General features: G+C 50.3%; 1 protein-coding gene across 3 annotated transcripts in view; it reads left to right on the forward strand.

The window, feature by feature from the left end:
* myo10l3 (myosin X, like 3) overlaps positions 1-18,898 on the forward strand; it is a 47,655-nt gene that overhangs the window by 19,247 nt on the left and 9,510 nt on the right. For all 3 annotated transcript variants that reach the window (XM_076040239.1, XM_076040240.1, XM_076040241.1), the window contains exons 3-22: positions 555-713; positions 1,533-1,720; positions 1,805-1,939; positions 2,261-2,385; positions 2,506-2,519; positions 2,609-2,693; positions 3,149-3,255; positions 3,598-3,727; positions 4,441-4,559; positions 7,379-7,525; positions 7,734-7,834; positions 8,120-8,186; positions 8,583-8,675; positions 9,723-9,791; positions 11,529-11,611; positions 11,872-11,980; positions 12,948-13,028; positions 15,379-15,503; positions 15,613-15,727; positions 18,857-18,898. The exon at positions 18,857-18,898 is cut by the window's right edge and continues 65 nt beyond it. In XM_076040239.1, the coding sequence (XP_075896354.1) occupies positions 555-713; positions 1,533-1,720; positions 1,805-1,939; positions 2,261-2,385; positions 2,506-2,519; positions 2,609-2,693; positions 3,149-3,255; positions 3,598-3,727; positions 4,441-4,559; positions 7,379-7,525; positions 7,734-7,834; positions 8,120-8,186; positions 8,583-8,675; positions 9,723-9,791; positions 11,529-11,611; positions 11,872-11,980; positions 12,948-13,028; positions 15,379-15,503; positions 15,613-15,727; positions 18,857-18,898 (2,094 nt within the window). The remainder of the gene's footprint in view (positions 1-554; positions 714-1,532; positions 1,721-1,804; positions 1,940-2,260; positions 2,386-2,505; positions 2,520-2,608; positions 2,694-3,148; positions 3,256-3,597; positions 3,728-4,440; positions 4,560-7,378; positions 7,526-7,733; positions 7,835-8,119; positions 8,187-8,582; positions 8,676-9,722; positions 9,792-11,528; positions 11,612-11,871; positions 11,981-12,947; positions 13,029-15,378; positions 15,504-15,612; positions 15,728-18,856) is intronic.

Below are 18,898 nucleotides of genomic sequence, written 5' to 3' on the forward strand. Positions count from 1 at the left end.
CTCACACAACCTACAATGTAACTGCACTCCATCATTACTTAACTAAAGCTTCTGGTTCTCTCACAGAACTTATATCTGCATCCACTTCCCAGCTGTCTGAGAGCCGCTCGCTGTGTGGTGACTCGGCATCTCTGTGAAAACCCCTCACACGCTTTCAACAGCGACTGAAAAAGAAAAATATATAAAATAAACCAAAAGAAGAAGAAGAAGTAGGAGGAGGAGTAAATGTCAGCCGAGCCGGCTGGAATGCTTGTGGGTCGCCACATCTCAGTCTCCTCGTCCATCAAGTATTGATCTGTGAGCACTGATTCCCATCACTTGACCAACACAGTCCCCTCCATTAGGCTTCTAATAGCCAGAGTGGGTTTGCTCGCTTCAAAGTCTGTCCACTGTCTACATTTTTCCACATGGGTTCAACGGATTCACTCATTTGTGTATATATATTTTTATGTATAACATCCAGTTCTTCAACATTCCGACTCCTTCTTTTCCCAAATCCACACCTGCCTACAAACAGGACCTTGAAGTGTCTTTGCGCTTGTTCTTGGCCGCAGGTGATGCACCTCCAGCGAGCCGAGCTCGGCAGGGAGGCGCTCTGCCCGATGCACCCCAGCAGCATCCAGGGCGTGGAGGACATGTCCACGCTGGTCGAGCTGCACGAGGCCGCCATCATGCACAACCTCTTCCTGCGGTATCAGAAGGACAACATCTATGTGAGTCGCATTCCTGCGGAAATTGTTATCGTGCTCCAAACAAACTGGTCAAAACAAAATGTTCTTTTTTTTATGCACTTAATAATCAATATTTATCACGTTTATGTTAACGGATTTGACACACATTAGCATTCTTTGTTGTTCTTCAATTAGTTAAATTTTTTACACCAATTAAGTTTTTGGGTTTTAGCATTGAACCTAAAAAAAAGACAGTCAGAGTTAAAACTCTGATGTTAGGAAAACATGAAAAAATGTAGCACATGACCACAGACATAAAATGAACTGTGTGATTTTTTTTTCACAATGAATAGTTAACAGATCAGATCTCCCTCCCGGCATTATTTTTCACCATCGGGGCTCTGAAACTCTAGCTGCGCTTTATTAAAATAACCAGCGACCCCGCGGACCTGCGCTAACTTTGTTTTTCGAAATCCAATCTCCTAATCTCGTCTCCGAGGGCCCAGCCCGGCCCGGCACAGCCCGGCACGGCCCGGCCCAGCCCGGCCCGGTCCGGCCCGGAACAGCTCCGTCTGCATGGCATCGCACAGGCATTTCATTGTGGAACGATGACCCACAAACACACTTCTGTGACTCACTCCCCAACCCCCCGCTCACCCCAGAGCGTATTAGCGGAACTAAAGCGATGGATCTTAAAATATTACCGGCCTCGGTGGTTGAAAAAGTAGGCCACGCTCGGCTGTCGCTCACGACCGTAAATGACTGCAGTTGGGGGAGCGTGTGTCCAATTGCGTTGGGCTGGTTTCGCAGAGTTCATATGTGTCTTTTCATTTCCTCCCTTTGTTTGAACCTGGGACTCAGACCAACATCGGCTCCATCCTGGCCGCCGTCAACCCCTACAAGCAGATCGTCGGCCTGTACGACGGCGCGGCGGTGGAGCTGTACAGCAGGCACCAGATGGGGGAGCTGCCGCCTCACATTTTCGCCGTGGCCAGCGAGTGCTACCGCTGCCTGTGGAAGAGGCACGACAGCCAGTGCGTCCTCATCAGGTGAGGCGGCGGTAGCGCAGGTGTAAAGATCGCCCGCATGGTTCAGTGTGTTTTAACGCTTGGCTCTCTGCCGGGTTCCCTCAGCGGGGAGAGCGGCGCCGGGAAGACGGAGAGCACCAAACTGCTGTTGAAGTTTCTGTCGGTGATGAGCCAGAACTCTGCGGGCACCCCGGCCTCGGAGCGGAGCACCAGGGTGGAGCAGGCGCTGGTTCAGAGCAGGTACCGTCATCATGCCGCCAGAGTTTGTGGATGCTTGAGTGGTGGTTTGTGGTTAGAGGCTGTAAACAGAGGGCTAACTATGCGGCTTATTTGGAGATCTATATCATTTTTCTCTTGAATAGTTCACTGTGTGAGTCGATTTTGTGGAGTCTGAGGTGAAAAGTCACAATAGTGGGACCGTTCAATCTCCCTCCAGCTGTCAAACGCGCTGGCACAATGAGTATCTGGATCAGAGTTCACGGCGACGGACAAACACTGTGCATGTAAAATAGGGAGGCTTCCTTCCCCTTCTGAGCCGATTGTTTTCCCCTCTGATTGCAGCCCCATCATGGAGGCCTTTGGGAACGCCAAGACGGTGTACAACAATAACTCCAGTCGCTTTGGGAAGTTCATCCAACTCCACTTTTCCCAGAACGGAAACATCCAGGGTGGCTGCATTATTGACTGTATCCTTCAGTGCCTTCAGTTGCGACTGTATTGACTGTAAATATACCAGCGACCCCGTCGCCGTCTTGAGTGCATGTTCACACGTTGTGCCATTGTTCTCCTTGACTCGCAGTCTTCAGACTTGCTGGAGAAGGTAAGCCTCCGCTGGAGTGAAACCAAATCCTGTGGCTCCACAACAGAAAAAAAAAATAACATGTCCCCTTCATATTTTCTTCTTCTAAGAACCGAGTGGTGCGACAGAACCCTGGAGAGAGAAACTACCACATTTTCTACGCTCTGTTAGCGGGGACTGATAAAGACCACCGAGGTTAGAGCTGAAATAACAATCAAATCCAGCATATGAACACACTTGAATACATTAAAGGTCCCATATTGTACAAAATCCACTACACTGTTACTGTATGTTTTCTATTTTTTCTTTTACTGGTCCAAAAATTTTGCATTCAGTTTTCTGGGTTGCCTTGTATAGCTCCAAAAAAGTTCCCATGAGCTCACACTGTCTTCTTCTTTTGGAGGTATAATTGATTAAATGACGCTGCTTCTCTGGAAAAACTGCAAAAAAAAAAAATAGAAATATTGAATAAACAAATATAAAAGACTAAACCTTTAAGGTTGTTTTATCAGATTTTTCTTCTTCTTCTTCTTCTTCTTCTTCTTCTTCTTCTTCTTCTTCGTCTTCTTCTTCTTCTTCTTCTTCTTCTTCTTCTTCTTCTTCTTCTTCTTATTATTATTATTATTATTGTTATTATTATTGTTTTACAGACACGTACCTCCTGTCCGAGGGCCCCGAGTCGTATCACTACCTGAGCCAGTCGGGCTGCGTGCAGGACAGCAGCCTGGATGACAAGCAGCTCTTTGACAGCGTGATGGTGAGGAGACTCTCCTGTCTTCCCCCTGTCACTGTCTGCGTTAAAACTCCAGAGGGCGCCATTTGATCCCCTATCTTGTCCAGCACTCTGCTCTGCGAAGGTCTTCAAGGGAACATGAGTGGAGGGCTGCTAAACGATGACTGTGCTGTGACGTGTTGGCGTCAGAGGCCAACAGACAGTCTTCAATTCTCTTTTGCTGCAAGGGAGGAAGGGGAAGGGGGGGATCAAACACAAATGAGATTTAATCACTGTCATATCTGGAGTGGGGGGTTGTGGGGAGCTGTTCGTGCACGTGTGGGGACATGTTGTCTGACTGCGCCTGTGTTGCGTTGGTCTGTGCAGGAGGCCCTGAAAGTGATGGAATTCAGCGAGGAGGAGATCAGAGACGTGTTCAAGTTGCTGTCCGCCGTCCTCCAGATGGGCAACATCGAGTTCATGACAGCCGGGGGAGCGCAGATCACCTCCAAAGGAGGTAGGAGAGGAAACCTGTGTGTGTGGGAGGTGGGGAAGGGGGGATGTAGAACAAAAGGAGACAAGATGCGTCCGCAAACTGTGGAGACGCTGCAGGATGCAGGTATTTAGGACTGCTGAAAGTTCTGACGAGCTTCTCTGCGTCATTTCCTATTAGTTTGTTTGTTTTGGTAAGTCTTCCACTTTGTGCGCGCATTACATCAAAAACTGGTCCACAATAACCAAGTTCCACAATCCAAGTCCATATGTTAGTCCCTCTGCACTTCTGCAAAAACAAAAGCAGTTTGAAAATCACATATATTGGAATGAAGGAGTGCCTGAGATGTTTTTCATCACCTCGGAGAAACCCGAGTCACCTTTTTTTTTAATCTGAAGGTGATAAAAAACATGTAGCTCTGCTGTGCAGCGCCGCTCGGCAGTTTGATTGACGCGGCGGCGGCAGACGGAGCGCTGAACAGGCTGCAACATGAGCTCGAGGCTGCTTTTGTTCGCTGCGTCTGACCTCTTTTGCAAAGGAGCCGGTGAACTGCAGTGACTGCGGAGTCGCAGCAGCAGCAGCAGCAGCAGCTGCAGCGGCAGTTTGTTGTTTGACATGAACGAGAGTCACCTGAACCAACCAGTGCTGTGCATGAGCTGGATGACTGACGTGTGTGTGTGTGTGTGTGTGTGTGTGTGTGTGTGTGTGTGTGTGTGTGTGTGTGTGTGTGTTCGCAGTGGTCAGCAACGTGAGCGAGCTGCTGGGTCTGGACTCCTTCCAGCTGTCCGAGGTGTTGACCCAGCGCTCCATGATCCTCAGAGGAGAGGAGATCTGCTCGCCGCTCACAGTGGAGCAGGTAGCAACACATCCATCCCCGACTCCTCCTCTTCCTCCTCCTCCTCTTCCTCCACCTTCTCATTCTTCTTTTACCCCTCCTCTATTATTCTCTTCCTCCTCCCCCTCTTCTTCTTCTTCCTCCTCTTCCTCCTCTTCCTCCACCTTCTCATTCTTCTTTTACCCCTCCTCTATTATTCTCTTCCTCCTCCTCCTCTTCCTCCTCTTCCTCCACCTTCTCATTCTTCTTTTACCCCTCCTCTATTATTCTCTTCCTCCTCCCCCTCTTCTTCTTCCTCCTCCTCTTCCTCCTCTTCCTCCACCTTCTCATTCTTCTTTTACCCCTCCTCTATTATTCTCTTCCTCCTCCTCCTCTTCCTCCTCTTCCTCCACCTTCTCATTCTTCTTTTACCCCTCCTCTATTATTCTCTTCCTCCTCCCCCTCTTCTTCTTCATTCTCCTCTGCTTCTACTCTTCCTCCCCCTCCTCCTCTTCCTGCTCCTCCTGCTCTTCCTCCTTCCCCTCCTCGCCCTGCTCCTCCTGCATCTCCTCCTCCTCTTCTTCTTCATCCTCCTCCCTCCTCCCCCATTCTACTCTTCTTGCTCCTTCTACTCGTCCTCCTGCTCCACCGCCTCCTCTTCCTCCCCCTCCTCCTCTTCTTCCTCCTCCTCCTGCTCCTCGTCCTCTCAGAAATCACGCAGCAAACACTGCACTCCTCACCCGTTGCTGTGATTTCTCGCAAACAAACGTTCAAGAAGTGTTTGTTGCCCCTTATTCTCACTCATCTCCCACCCGTGTCGGGGTGACACACACACACACACACACTCTCTCTCTCTCTCTCTCTCTCTCTCTCTCTCCCCCCCCCTCTCTCGCTCTCTATCTCTCTCACACACATACACACAGGCTGCCTTTCTCCCCCAGCGCTCTCCCCACATGCCTCTCCAGATCCCTTGCGTGACTCCCGGCCATTTCCTGCTTTTTGTCTGCCAGATTCCTGGCACAATGAAGCCGTCATGATAGCGATCTGAGTCAAAAAGCACAATAGAGCCAATGAGTGTGGCTGAAGTGAGAGTCTTCTCCTCACCAAATCTCTCTCAGTCCGTCTGTCACAGCCTCTGGGTTTCACATGTCTGCAGCCAGATCGGCTCTGAATGGAAAGAGCTCACAGACGTCTGTCTGTCTGTCTGTCTTTCTCTGTGTGGTTTCCCTCATTTTTTTTTTTTTTTATAACCAACGCTAACGCACGACGCGCGACCTTTACGGGCGAGATCGCCGGACCTCATCAAACATGCAAGAAGGAACCTTTGCAGCGGCGGCAGGAGTCACAAGGAAAGCCTTTCACGCCGAGACAAAGAGCCTCGTGCTGTCACCCCGCTGCCGCCGCCGCTTGTTCTGCTCGGACCTTTGAAGCCGCTCGTCCCTTAATAGACTTCATTATTCTGCCACCCGGAGTCGCACAGAATGGCTCCTTCTCACTGCGGCCTGGGGTCAGCCGCCCTGTAGCTGCCTGCGCTGGCCACCCCCCCCCCCCCCATCCCCCGACCCCCACCCTGGACAAACAGCCATTCTTCTTTCCCACCACCACCACCACCACCTCCTCCTCCCAGCTCCTGTGACGGAGATCCTGGAGCCACCGGCCGGGCGCTGCTGCCTTCACAGCCGCTCCTGCTGGCAGGAGGTGACGGGGCGTGATGGACGGCCCCGGTGGCGGCGAGTACTGTGAGCACCGCCGCGCTCCTGTTTTGTTCTTTCCCAATCCGGGCACAATGCCCGCAGAGGAAGTGTAGCTGGCGAGGGTTTTTTGGATTTCCACACACACACACACACACACACACAGATGGCGTCTCGACTTCACGGCAGCTGGAGAGAATCAGAGCCGGGTCATATCCTGGAGGACTGATTGGACAGAGATTGTGGTTTTGTGCATTTGTGTGTGTGTGAGTATCACAAAAATTCCCAATAAAAAACCTCCTCTCTGAATCACCTCTTTCACAATACTTTTTGTCAAATTTCCTCTCCTGTGTCAGAGATTTCGGAGATTTCCCCGCAGCAAATCGGTTTGACTGGCACAGCAGGTGGAGGCGGATCTCGCCTCAGCGCTTTCCTTTGACCTTTGACCCTTGACCCGGACGGTGTTAAACGAGCGCTCCTCGCCCACGTCAGTTGTCGCTCCCGTCCAGTTTCGATCGGATCGAGCTGCAAATCCAAAGGCGAAGTCGTCAGTTGCAGTCGCTGCAGTTGAGAGTTGGAACTCCGAGATGAACACGGAGAGCGAACCTCTGCTCACATCGTCGTGGCCCTTTGGAGCTTGTTTGGCCTCCATCTGTGTGGGAGGCGAGAGCAAAAGCAGCATGTGTTTGTTTATTTATTTTACTTCAGCCGCGTTTTCTGGAAAAGATGCTTAAACAAGCAGCGGTGGTCTGTGCAAAGGTTTTGGAGATTCTCCTGGTTTTTCTTTGTTCTCACTCGTCGACACCCCCCCACCACCACCACCACCACCACCCCACCCACCTAAATACCGTAAACTCTGGTGGTGCTGCTCCACTTTTGAGACGCTGCAATGACAGAAAATAGTGTTTGTTGTGAAAACAGACGTGACTTAGCCGCTGGCTGCAGACAGACGCTGAGATAACACACCGCCGTGTCTTGAGCTACACTTTCACCCTCGCTGAGGCCTCACACAAACACACACACACACACACACACACACACACACTGCCAGCCAAGCAGTCAAACGGGCCATTGTCTTGAACAACTTTTGGCATAAACAACTGATTTGTTGTTTTAATAATCTCGGGCCGATCTGATCTGGAGTGCCTCCATTTCATTGTTCCTTTGCAGGCCGTGGACTCCAGGGACTCCGTAGCCATGGCCCTTTACTCCCAGTGTTTCTCCTGGATCATCATGAAAATAAACCAGAAAATCAAGGGCAAGGACAACTTCAAGTCCATCGGCATCCTTGACATCTTTGGCTTCGAGAACTTTGAGGTGAGAGGCGCAGTGGAGCGCTGTGAAGTCTCCTCTCCTTCTAAAGTTCTGGATTGCTTCCTGGAGTTCTGGTGTTTACAGTTTAAAAGAAATTTGCCTTTTAAATTCTTGCGTACACCCTTTCTATGTTTTATTTAGTTCAAGATTCTGTCTGTTGCGCTGTCAAATGCACTCTAACACCCCTCAATCACGGCAATCCTTCCCTCAGGTCAACCGCTTTGAACAGTTCAACATCAACTACGCCAACGAGAAGCTCCAGGAGTATTTCAACAAGCACATCTTCTCTCTGGAGCAGCTGGAGTACAACAGGTGAGGACGTCGAAGGCCTCAGCGGTCCGGCAGACTGGGCCTCGGATTGGCCGAGACCAACGGGCCCCTTTGGGCCTTCTCGTGTTGTTAAAAAAAAGAAGAAGGGGGGCGAAGCGCCAGCGGTTTGGGTTCGTCTCAGTTCCTCCCGCAGGACAGTTGTTTTCGCGTGTGACGGGCCAGCAGCTTGGACACGGCTCATTTTGTGGAGGAGAATGGAGCGATTGTGTGTCCTCCCAGTTGTTTACACTCATGACGATATCTGTACACGCCTCCGTCTGTTGGCAGGGAGGGGATCCAGTGGGAAGCCATCGACTGGATGGACAACGCAGAGTGTCTGGACCTGGTGGAGAAGGTAACTGACTGACAGACAGACAGCAGGAGAAGCTTAGTGTTGTGCAATCCCACTGTGTAGCACACTGTCACACCGCGGTTTTATCACCACACTTTAGAAGGGTAGTTCAATTTTATCTTTTGCAAAGAAGGAAGAGCTGTGGCGGAAAAGTTTCTGGGCCAAAATCACGAGCGGGAAAGTTTGGAGGAAACAAAAAACCTGAGTGATTTGAGTCATCCTGCTTTTTTTTTCTTTTTTAACTCTCTTCCCGCTTGTAAAGGAACAAAAACTGGAATGTTTTCACTCCGCTTGCTGCCCAAACACATTCGTGCTAATAAAAGCCGCGGCTAGCATTGTGACTAGTTCCGTCATGACTATTTCACACTGTGCGCCCTCTTGTCTTGCCTTCCTTTTTAGAAACTGGGCATGTTGGCTCTTATCAACGAGGAGAGCCGCTTCCCCAAAGGCACAGACTACACCCTCCTGGAGAAGCTGCACAGCCGGCACGCGGTGAGTCCGCTGGCACGAGCGAAAACACACCTCCCATTACCACACCCCCTTAACCCACACACACACACACACACACACACACACACACCTCACACCACCCTCCTCTGAAACACATTAAACACAGCATTTCCTGCTCAGGTTACTCCTGTTCAGCCGGGTGAAAACACTAATTCCACCGCTGCCCTCAGAGTTCTGTTACATGTACGGAGGTGGACCGCTTGCGTGGGGCCCCGTGCTGCTGTTACACGCAAACACAACACTGAAACGCGATCTGCCTTTTTGTCTGCATACGTGTTTAAGCAGCAAATGGAGCGTCTGACCCTGAAGCTGAGGTGCCGTCTTCACGAGTGACACCGTCTCCTGATTATTGTCTCAGAAGGGGGGAAAAAAATGTTTGTTTTTTTAAGAAAAAGAGCCCTTGATATTTATCTTTGAACGGGGATTACGTTAAATATTTGTACTGCATTAGGATTTATATATTTATCCGAATCAGCGAACCCGAGGAAAATAAACCTTGATGCAAAGTTTGGACAAAGAGCCACGAGGATGTTTACCGAGAGGAGGCACAAGAACTGGGAGGGGATTAAATATTTGAAGCCCGACGATTACACAAAAGTCGTCTCTGCGCAGCCAAGATAGCTCTCCAACGGCAACAAGTCCGACCGCTGACTTTGTGCTTTTTCCCAGAGTCGCTGCAGGGCTCTAGCGGGGCCCTGATGGAGGCATCTTTAGAGTCAGCCAGCACGATTCACTGTTGGTTCTTCCCTCATTCTGCTCCCTGCTGCTGCACTGCTGCTGCTGCTTAGACTGTGAAGAGAATTAATTTAAATTTAAATTAAAGAATTGGTCTGGGGTCACAATGCAGACTCACTTTTTTAGTATAGAAGCGCCATTGACCTTTCACCTGCATCCTGGGCTCCCACTGAGAGCTCCATAATTGGACACACTCCTCTTTTATTAAGCAGGTGGATGAGGATGATGATGAGGATGAGGATGAGGATGAGTATTATGATGATGCATCTAAAGGCCTCTGTTCTCCCTCCTCAGACGAACCCCTACTACGTGAAGCCCAGAGTGAATGACCACCAGTTTGGCATCAAGCACTATGCTGGAGAGGTAATTACACACGCACGCATGCACGGGTGGGCGCGTGCACACACACACACACACACAGAGTGAAACCAGCTTGACCTTCCTCCCTCAAGTGAGTTGAGGAAGTGAGGCATTTGTTGGATGAGCACCGGGATGATGATCCTGGCCAAAAAATAAAAATAAAAATCAGCCACAGGATGTGGATGACGCACCCGGTGCCTTCCTTTCTCTTCTCTCTCTTTCTCTTACTCCTGCCTTTTTGCTGCACGTGACGACGGGTTAGCGAGAGGCCAACGGGCAGCGAGGGGGATGGGACGGGCGTGTGGCGGGTCGACCGGAGAGATCTGGTTCGATAGAGCCCCCCTCCCCCCCCTCCCCCCAGACAGGAGACAGACAGGGTCTCCTCAGTGCAAGTCACAAGCCTGGCATGGACACTTATGCTAATAGCGAGCCAGATAGTTGTTCTCCTTCTCAAAGCCGCCTCTGTCGTCCCATGAACGGCGAAGTTCACTTGAAATCACGGCAAAGACGTCGGCAAAGGCAACATGTGGTGTAAATCAACTGGAGGAGTTGATTTGGACATTTTTATTCCTTATCATGAAGTCCCGACTCAAATTCATTCCACTGCACTCTGATTTTTTCCACAAAAATAAAAATGTAGCCCACTTGCTATCGTGTCTTTCTATCAAAACAGCTCCGCGACCCACCAGTTGAGAAACGTTGTTTTGAACGGAGCGTCTTCAGGGAGAGCACAAACAAACAAACAAACAGACAAATAAATCAGCCCCCTGCTCGCCTCGTAAATTCTCAAATCGAGTTTATTATTGCGCACGAGTCTGCAGGGACGCCGCTCTCACCACCTGCAATATTCCAGCTGGCGCCTCCTCAGCTGATCATGAGACCCGTCGCCCTTAACTGGCTGGAGCTGCAGCAGCAGCCTACAGACAGACAGACAGATAGACACAGGGCACCTTGTGTTGTTGGAGGCCTTTTCCAATGACAGAGGCATGGGGTGCAATTAACGTGTCTGCCACTTCTAAATACATCATCAAGTTCGGATTTCCTCGTGAGCCTCGCCGCTTTGGGAATACGTCGGGGCGGGGGAGGGGCGTGGGGGCGGGGCTATGTGGCGGACGGGTTCTTAAGGGATTCTCCCTGAGCACACACAGCTGTGAACACAGAGCTCACAATATGTAAACAACGTTTAGATATTGTTTACATGAATGTTCCCGGGGCCCTTTAACCGTGCGCTTTTGTGTCATCGGAGGCTCGCGCAGACACACACAGATACACAATCGGCCATTGAGCGCTTGCAGAGTCGTGGTGCGTTACAGTGGGTCAGGGCGGGTGCAGGAATGCCGCGTTGCCAAGAGGAGCTCTGAGCGGAACTCAACAGGTGACTGCAACAACACGCAGGCTCGCTCTGGCACACAAAGAGGCCCCGCCCAATTCCACTCCCCGTCTGTGCTTTACTTACACTCTCTGAATGCAATATATATGTGTAGACATGCTGTATATATGTATATGCAGTAAGTCATTGTTCCTGGAGGCAGAAAAAACATTGTAAATAATGTTTATCCCAGAACAAATGCCATGACAGTAAAACTCTGCCCTAAGTGTTTCAGCCACCGAGTGTTATGGCTGAATTTGTGCATGTATTTGAGCTAACTGATGTCAACTACCTGTGATCTGTTGTTTACCACCTGGTCCAGGTGTCTTATGGTTAAATCACACGTGTGGTACGTTGCGATTGTGTTTCAGGTGCTTTACGATGTGCGTGGGATCCTGGAAAAGAACAGAGACACCTTCCGAGACGACATCTTGTTCATCCTGAAAGACAGCCGGTGAGATTTTCAAACTTTTACCAACAGTTGTCATGTGTCTCTGGACTGTCGGTGAACTCTCCTGAAGCGACAGAAGTCAGGCCAGAGGTTTTGTTCCAGCCTGTGAGGTGGCCTAGTTTTGTCATCTGGCTGTAAATATGCTGTTTAGGAGGCCTTTAACATTTTTTTTAGGATATTAGTTGTTTCCTCTTTCTAAAATCTCCCCTCCTGCCCTCTCTCTCTCTCTCTCTCTCTCTCTTACTCTCTCTCTCTCCCTGCAGGCTCGACTTCATCTACGACCTCTTTGAGCGCGTCGGCAGCAGAAACGGAGATGAGACGCTGAAGATGGGCACGGCCCGGCGGAAGCCCACCGTCAGCTCTCAGTTCAGGGTGAGGACGAAGCTGCTCTCTAGCATTCAGCCCCTGTGCTGTTATGCAGAGAAGAAGAGTGTTTAGCTTTTTTTTCTCCATTAGAGACGAATCACGGTGCCGACTGAGCGTGAGGAAGCTCGCCGCCTTCATATGTGACGTGTATTTCTGACGGATGGCGGGGTTGAATGAGCCGTGAGGTTGTAGCAGTGGAGCGGGGGAGGGGTGGGAGGGGGGGGGTGGTGGTAATGGATGGCTTAGCTCGGCATGTCCTAACTCCGGCGTCGGAGAGAAGGAGCGGGGAGAGGATTTGGCCGGCTGCCCCGGCGTACAGTTCCTAAAGCCGGGGGGCGGGGGCGGCGGTGGTGGTGGGGGGGCGGGTGGAGGGGTGGGATCAGGATTGATCGGTGGGCGGAGGGGGGGGCCAACCAGGGGCCGATCACACTCAGTCACTGCCATGCCCGGGGCCCTGCTGGAGACGCGCTGTCTGGCGAGGAGAAGCGAGGAGAGCGAGGCTTGACGGCGCGGCGGCTGTGAGGTTCAGGGGTCCTCGGAGGTTCAGCGTCCGCCTGTGTAAATATAGGGAGCGTAAAGCCCTGCGAGGCACCGAGAGCGGTATTAAATATGAAAGATTGAATCGATACGATGGCAGTGATAGCGATGGAAAGTTTCTTTATTTGAAAATAATTTGTGATGTCTGGGGGCCCTGTTAAGCCTCTTTGATTCCACAACTAGTGCCAAGGGCAGGATTAGATTAAAATGGATGTGGTGAAATGTGCATTTAATAGTATTAGTTTATCAGTAAACTGCTTTGTTTGCCCATTTTAAAATTTTTAGTTAAAGTTGTGTAAACAGTCCAAGAAACCTTTCTCAAAATATTTTATCATGCATTCTGTGTATTACGTCCTGATCTGCTATTTAAAGTTACCCAGGAAGAGTTTTCTTCACTGTATTCCTGTTGCTCATCTGTGTTATGTCTGTGTTCCAGGACTCCCTGCACTCCCTGATGGCCACACTCAGCGCCTCCAACCCTTTCTTTGTGCGCTGCATCAAGCCCAACATGGACAAGGTGGGACATGCAAATTTGCCAGTGCAAAAAAACAAAAACAAAAAAAAAAAACATTGTAAAAAATTAGAAATCACACAACCCCCGCCAGCTCTTCTCGTCAAGGTCAGTAAAGTCAAACATCCTTGCTGCTATTGGCAGCAGCTAATTACCCATGACTGTGTGAAGTCATGCGAAGGCTCCACTTGAAAAGCAAAACGTCTTTATTGTCAGAAAATATGGAAGCTGCTGCCCTGCGGTTCCCTCGTTGCTTTGACGAGATGGCTGTGCACCAGCGCATACCTACCACTTTAGCCTCTCCAGCAGAGGTCAGAGGTCACTGCTGACCCCCCTTCTCTTGGCTGAAGCTCTGCTGATCTGGCTGCATCAGTGGAATGCCAAGATAAAACCTCAGTGCTGCGCTGAGCTGCAGCCTCCTGCTCTCCTCCTCGCTCCCGCTCGGCACAAGTGAAAAAAAAACAAAACAGACTACCTTCATCTCTCAGTGGACACTCACTTTGACATTGATCAGTGATCGGTGACTGACTAATTTCCCCTCCGTGGAAAACAATTCCGGCTGCGTCATAACCTCTTATTCAATTCAGGAGGCTGGATTGTTTCAGATGCAAAATTTTGGAAACGTCCTCCTCATGAGGACGGCTATTGCAACAGGCAGGCTTTAGTCAAGGTCGGTTGGAAAGTTGAAGGGTTAAGTTGGGGCAACTGGACTTGTTCATACGAAAGGCTTCTTCAATTCTGAAAAAAGGGTGGTAGAGTCCCAAGTATTGAACCCCCAGGGAGGCTTATTGTACCTTCTATCAGCAAAACTGTTGATTTTTCAACAAAAGGTGTTGATGATCAATGAGTAGCTGATTATGCTGATAATGACAGTCATTAATCTGACAATCTGAATCTAACAATTCCAGTTGCCCTCAGGTAACCCTTCTACTTTAAGATGACCTGGATGACTGAAAACCTTCACAGACATGTTGGAAAGTTGATTTTTTTTTTTTTCACCCAACAGAAGCTGCTTTTTCCAGCTCATGTGTTTGCTGGTGCTTCCACAAAACTTTTATCTTGATGGAATGCGATGGATTGGACTTTATTCCAGTCACCGGCATCCAATTATTTTCCAAAGGGGCCTCCACTTATCGGAACCTTTCCCCGATAGACGTGTAACATACACACTATACATTCCATCTCAAATTGAGTCCACTAATGAGTGGCATCGTGCCGTGTTAGTGGTCCAGTATGGAGATAGTGGAAACTGTCGTCCCCTCCCTCCCTCTGCCTTCCATTGGTCCACCTGACCCCAGCGAGGTCAAGATGGAACAAGCCGCGCTTCTGTAAATCCGGCAGAATGACAGGATTGTGTGCGTGTGTGCGTGCTCGGTCCCCTGACGTGATTGCATTCAGGCGAGCGTGCACGGCGTTACGGCGGAATGCGTGCGCACACGCTCCCCTTTGCGGTACTGGTGGCGTCGGCGGCTCTTTCTTTCTGTTTTTTTTTTTCCAAACCCAAAACAAAACCGGGTGCACCGGAGCTCTTGCAGCTGTGCCCCAAATCCTGCTGCTTAAAGAGCAGAGTTCAGAGCGGCCTGGCGTTGTGATTGTGACCGCGAAAACACACACACACACACACACACACACACAGACGCGCAAGCATGCGTGCGACATTGCACCCCAGTGTGCGACGCATTAGTCCACAATTAGACCGACACATTTGGAGAATGCGTGTGGACCTGACTCACGGGCTTCACTCGCAACTGTGCGACTGCATCTGGGCGACAATGGCCCTTGATCCCACCGAGTGGTCGGAGGCGGGAGACATCACAGCTATCCTTTTCTCTTTTTTTTAAAAGGCCGGCACCGGGGGAATTGTGGGTAACACAGAGTTTAGAACAATGAAGCCAGACTGGGGGGAAAAAAGAATCTTTGCGGAATCGGTGAGGTCTTGCTCAACACTGTTCAGGTTTCTAGCCGGCCGCGTGTTTTCTTTGCAGTAAACTGTTAATGTAAGACGATCGCGCTTGCCGCAGTAATCTGCTCTCTAGTTCAAGTTTAACCTCACTCGGCTGGGAGAGGGTTTGTTTTTTTTTTTTAATTTGCGTGTGGGCTCGGCGCTGACGAACTGCATCTGCCTGTGTTTTGTTCTTTGAAACAGAGAAATTGCTCTGACTAAAGCCTGCACATGTGTAAAATAATGTCCATTTCCTGTCTAGATGAACGGAGGGAAACTGGCAAGTTTGAGCTGTCTCTGTTATTTAACTTCTTTCTTTTATTGCTCTCTGCTCGAACAGTGTAATTTACCCTGTGTGGGATCAATAAAAAGCTTTTCCCTATCCTCTTTTTTTCCTTCCTTTGCTGGCAACAGAAGCCCAACCAGTACAATCCCGACGTGGTCCTGAACCAGCTGAGGTACTCTGGGATGCTGGAAACCGTGAAGATCCGCCGGGCTGGATTTCCCGTCCGCAGAACCTTCAAGGATTTCTACAGCAGGTCGGGAAAATAAAAACGAAAAATTCTCATGGGAGATATTCCAGAATTGGGCCAGTTTTCCCATGCACGTAAAAATGTATAACGAGGACGTGTGTTTCGGTCTCCGCAGATACGAGATCATCCTGAAGGATAAAATCCGCCCTGCTGACGAGAGGCAGAGCTGCTCCGACCTTCTCACACTGCACGACAAAACCAAGCAAGGGTGGCAGCTGGGGAAAACAAAGGTAGACGACAGATTTCGCACACATGCCCAGGCTTGTTTTATGTCACCGTGTGACTTTAGCTCGACTTCCACTCATGCCACGGATGCTCAACATCACCACAACCTGATTAACGCCGTCCGCACTCACCACCCAAAAAAAAATTAAAAAATGTAGCTTTCTTCACCCTGAAATTTCTGGCTCTGCTTTTCGGGAACTTGCTTCCTTCGGGGTGAAGCGAGTCACCGCAGATGCGGCGGCACGCACGCCGACATTGCCCCCACTGCAATTTCATTAGTGCAAGTACAAGCACAGACACACTCGACCCGGGCAGAGGAGTAGAATTGCAGGTTCTGAGCAGACAATAAAACAGCTGCAGGGGCCGGAGGGACAGGTGGGTGGGTGGGAGGGGGGAGGGGGGGGGTCACATGTCTACCCTTTCTGCAAGATCAGCCGCTGCTGCCTCACCTCTCGCGCGCCTTCAAGCGTTCTGAAGAAAACGGGCAGTGCAGGAAATCAGAATGTGTTGGGAATATCCGTCAGCCCGTCAAGACGAACCTCCACTGCTGCTGCTGCTGTGAGCCCAAACAGCCCCTCCCCCACCCTCCCACCACTGTTAATGTGTGCCACAGTTTGGACGGCCGTGATAGTGACTCATGTCCCAAATACGTTTAAGGCCAATTTGCGGTCGGCTAACTCTTCTCCTTTGTTGACAACCGCAGAATTACGTGGCCACTCCTAAAAAAAAAAAGGGAAAAAAAAAAACAAAAACCGATGACTGTTATTGTAAGTGCGGGGGGGTAGTGGGTGAGGGGGGTTTACAGTAAAGCCATGCGGCGGTCTCATGGAGCTGGAAACCGGGTTAGCCTCTTGACACTCGCCCTTTTGACAAACAAATCTACGGGCCAGCGGTTCTTCCCAGGCGGCGGCGACGGCCTGAAAGCAATCTCCATCTGTTGATACTCTGAGCCACGCTGCTTATCTCCCGCTTATCTTTTTTTTTTTTTTCACCCGTGTCTGCCTTGTCCCCCCCTCGCCCCCCCTTCACTTTTGCCGCTCTCGTCGGCCTCTTTGCCTCAAACAATCATCAACTTCCCCCCCCGACTGAAATCTCCGTTCTCGCTCCTCACTTCCGTCGAATCATTAACCTTAAACAACTCGTTTGATTCAACAGGGGGAGAAAAAAAAAATGTCTTTGCATCGTCACGATAAGCCGCCGCAAAAGTTGAAGGTTGTACAATAAAACAACTTTTATAGCCTTTTTAAAAAAAAAAAAGTATCCTCCTGCTGTGAGTCGCAGCTCCTCTGTGGCCAACATGTCGCGGAGATATTTCATATTTGTTAGGACCGTTGCCCCTCAAAGACTAGTTAGCGGCAGCTGCGGCCGTGGGACGTTGAAACGGCGGGAATGTTTTGATGTGAAGCATATGTTTCTTGTCACGAGATTTGAGAAGAAAGAGATGATAACCAGATGAAAAAATGTGCAAAACATCCCTTTGAACACTTCACCTCATCGTCCTGTGATGCGTTCAGGGTTAAAACCTCGAGACCAGCGGTGGCCGGTTCCGCTGTTTTTACATAGCACACATATATTTACACCACCAGTCAAAAGTTTGGACACACCTGAATATTATGTCTTTTCTTTCATTCTTATGACTATTGACGTCGCAGTTTCTCACTGAAGGCATCAAACCTAGGTACGAACACAAACTTCTATATTTCAATTCTAATAGCCACCTTTCAAAAAAGCATATTTTGAGTTATTGTACATGTTTTTCTTTGCTGTATAATTACATACAGCTTGCTCATATATTTCATGTCTTCAGTATGTGTCTGCCGTGTAGAAAGTACAGAAGATAAAGAAAAAACATTGCATTTGACAGTGTGTCCAAACTTTTGACTGGTGGTGTATACTGGGACCCTCCTCTGCTGTGTTCTGGCGTCATATTTTTGGGCTCGGGGAAATTCACTGTGGGTTTGTGGGAAGGGGGCTACGTTTCCTTTGGAGAAACAATCTGTGTGTAATTATATACGCACTGATTGTGTGCAGAGGAAGTGTGTGCCCCCCGAATTAGGGCCGGGGTGACGTTGCGCAGATTGTGTACGCACGCATGTGTGCGTATGTGTGTGTGTGCGCGTGCGCGTGCCCGTGCGTGCGCGTGCTCTCTTTTTTTGCGAGCCATTTGTTTTATAGACAAGGGAAGGATGTGGAAGAAGTGGAAGCTTCCTCTGCTCACACACTTTACAGAGGCAGGCAGGCCTGCAGCTGTGAGATCCTTTGATTAGTGGAACATCTGGGTCTCACACACACACACACACACACACACACACACACACACAGGACATGCAGCCGATCCTGCCAGCCAGCATCAGATCCTGCACATTATTATCTCAGAAAAGAAAAGCAGACGGTTGGTTGTCGCTGCCTGCTTCACACGTCCCAAGCGGCCGAAATCTGATTGTGTTGTGGGACAACACAAACTCAGAACTGTGCACCAACTTCTTTTTGCCCAACGCTCCCTCAGGAGCGAGCGAAGGGTTAACCACACTCGCGCTCCTTCCTCCGTGAGCACAAGGAGGGGTGTGGCTTTCTATCTGGACACCAGCCACCATCCCTCCCTCCCTCCCTGCCTCTCTCCTTCACTCCCTCTCTTCCCCTCACCTCCCCTCTCCGCCCCCCTCTCTCCCTCTCACTCTGCCTGTGCACGTCAGTGGAGCTCAGCAGCAGCAGCAGCAGCAGCAGCAGCAGCAGCAGCAGTAGGTGCAGGCAGGGACACACGCACACACGCAGGAAATCGGGGCGGCTGAAAAACACGATGAGTCTCTGCAGCGGCTCCTCCACTGCAGCCTGGCTGCCGGCTCTCCCCTCGGCTCAGCTCGGCTCCGCACTCGCCCACTGAGGCCAGCTCATCTCATCTGCACCAGCCTCATCTGCGTCACAGCTGCCCGCTCGGCCTGCCACCACGGAGGTGCTGCCAGCAAGGGCCTGCCACATCTCTGCGGCTCTTTTTTCTTTTCATTTTGCCCTACGGCTCAACCAAGGAGAGGAAACTAACCCGTCCTGTTTCCTGTCCTCCCCCTTTTCCCCTCACTGTCTGTGTCTGTATCTCTTCCTCGTCCTCCTCCTTGGCCTCGGTGCTGCTCGTCCCGCAGGTGTTCTTGAAGGAGGCGCTGGAGCAGAGGCTGGAGAAGGAG

Source organism: Nelusetta ayraudi, unplaced genomic scaffold (assembly GCF_046127955.1).
Source record: "Nelusetta ayraudi isolate G7.1 ecotype Tasmania unplaced genomic scaffold, CSIRO-AGI_Nayr_v1 ptg000060l, whole genome shotgun sequence".
NCBI lineage: Eukaryota > Metazoa > Chordata > Actinopteri > Tetraodontiformes > Monacanthidae > Nelusetta > Nelusetta ayraudi.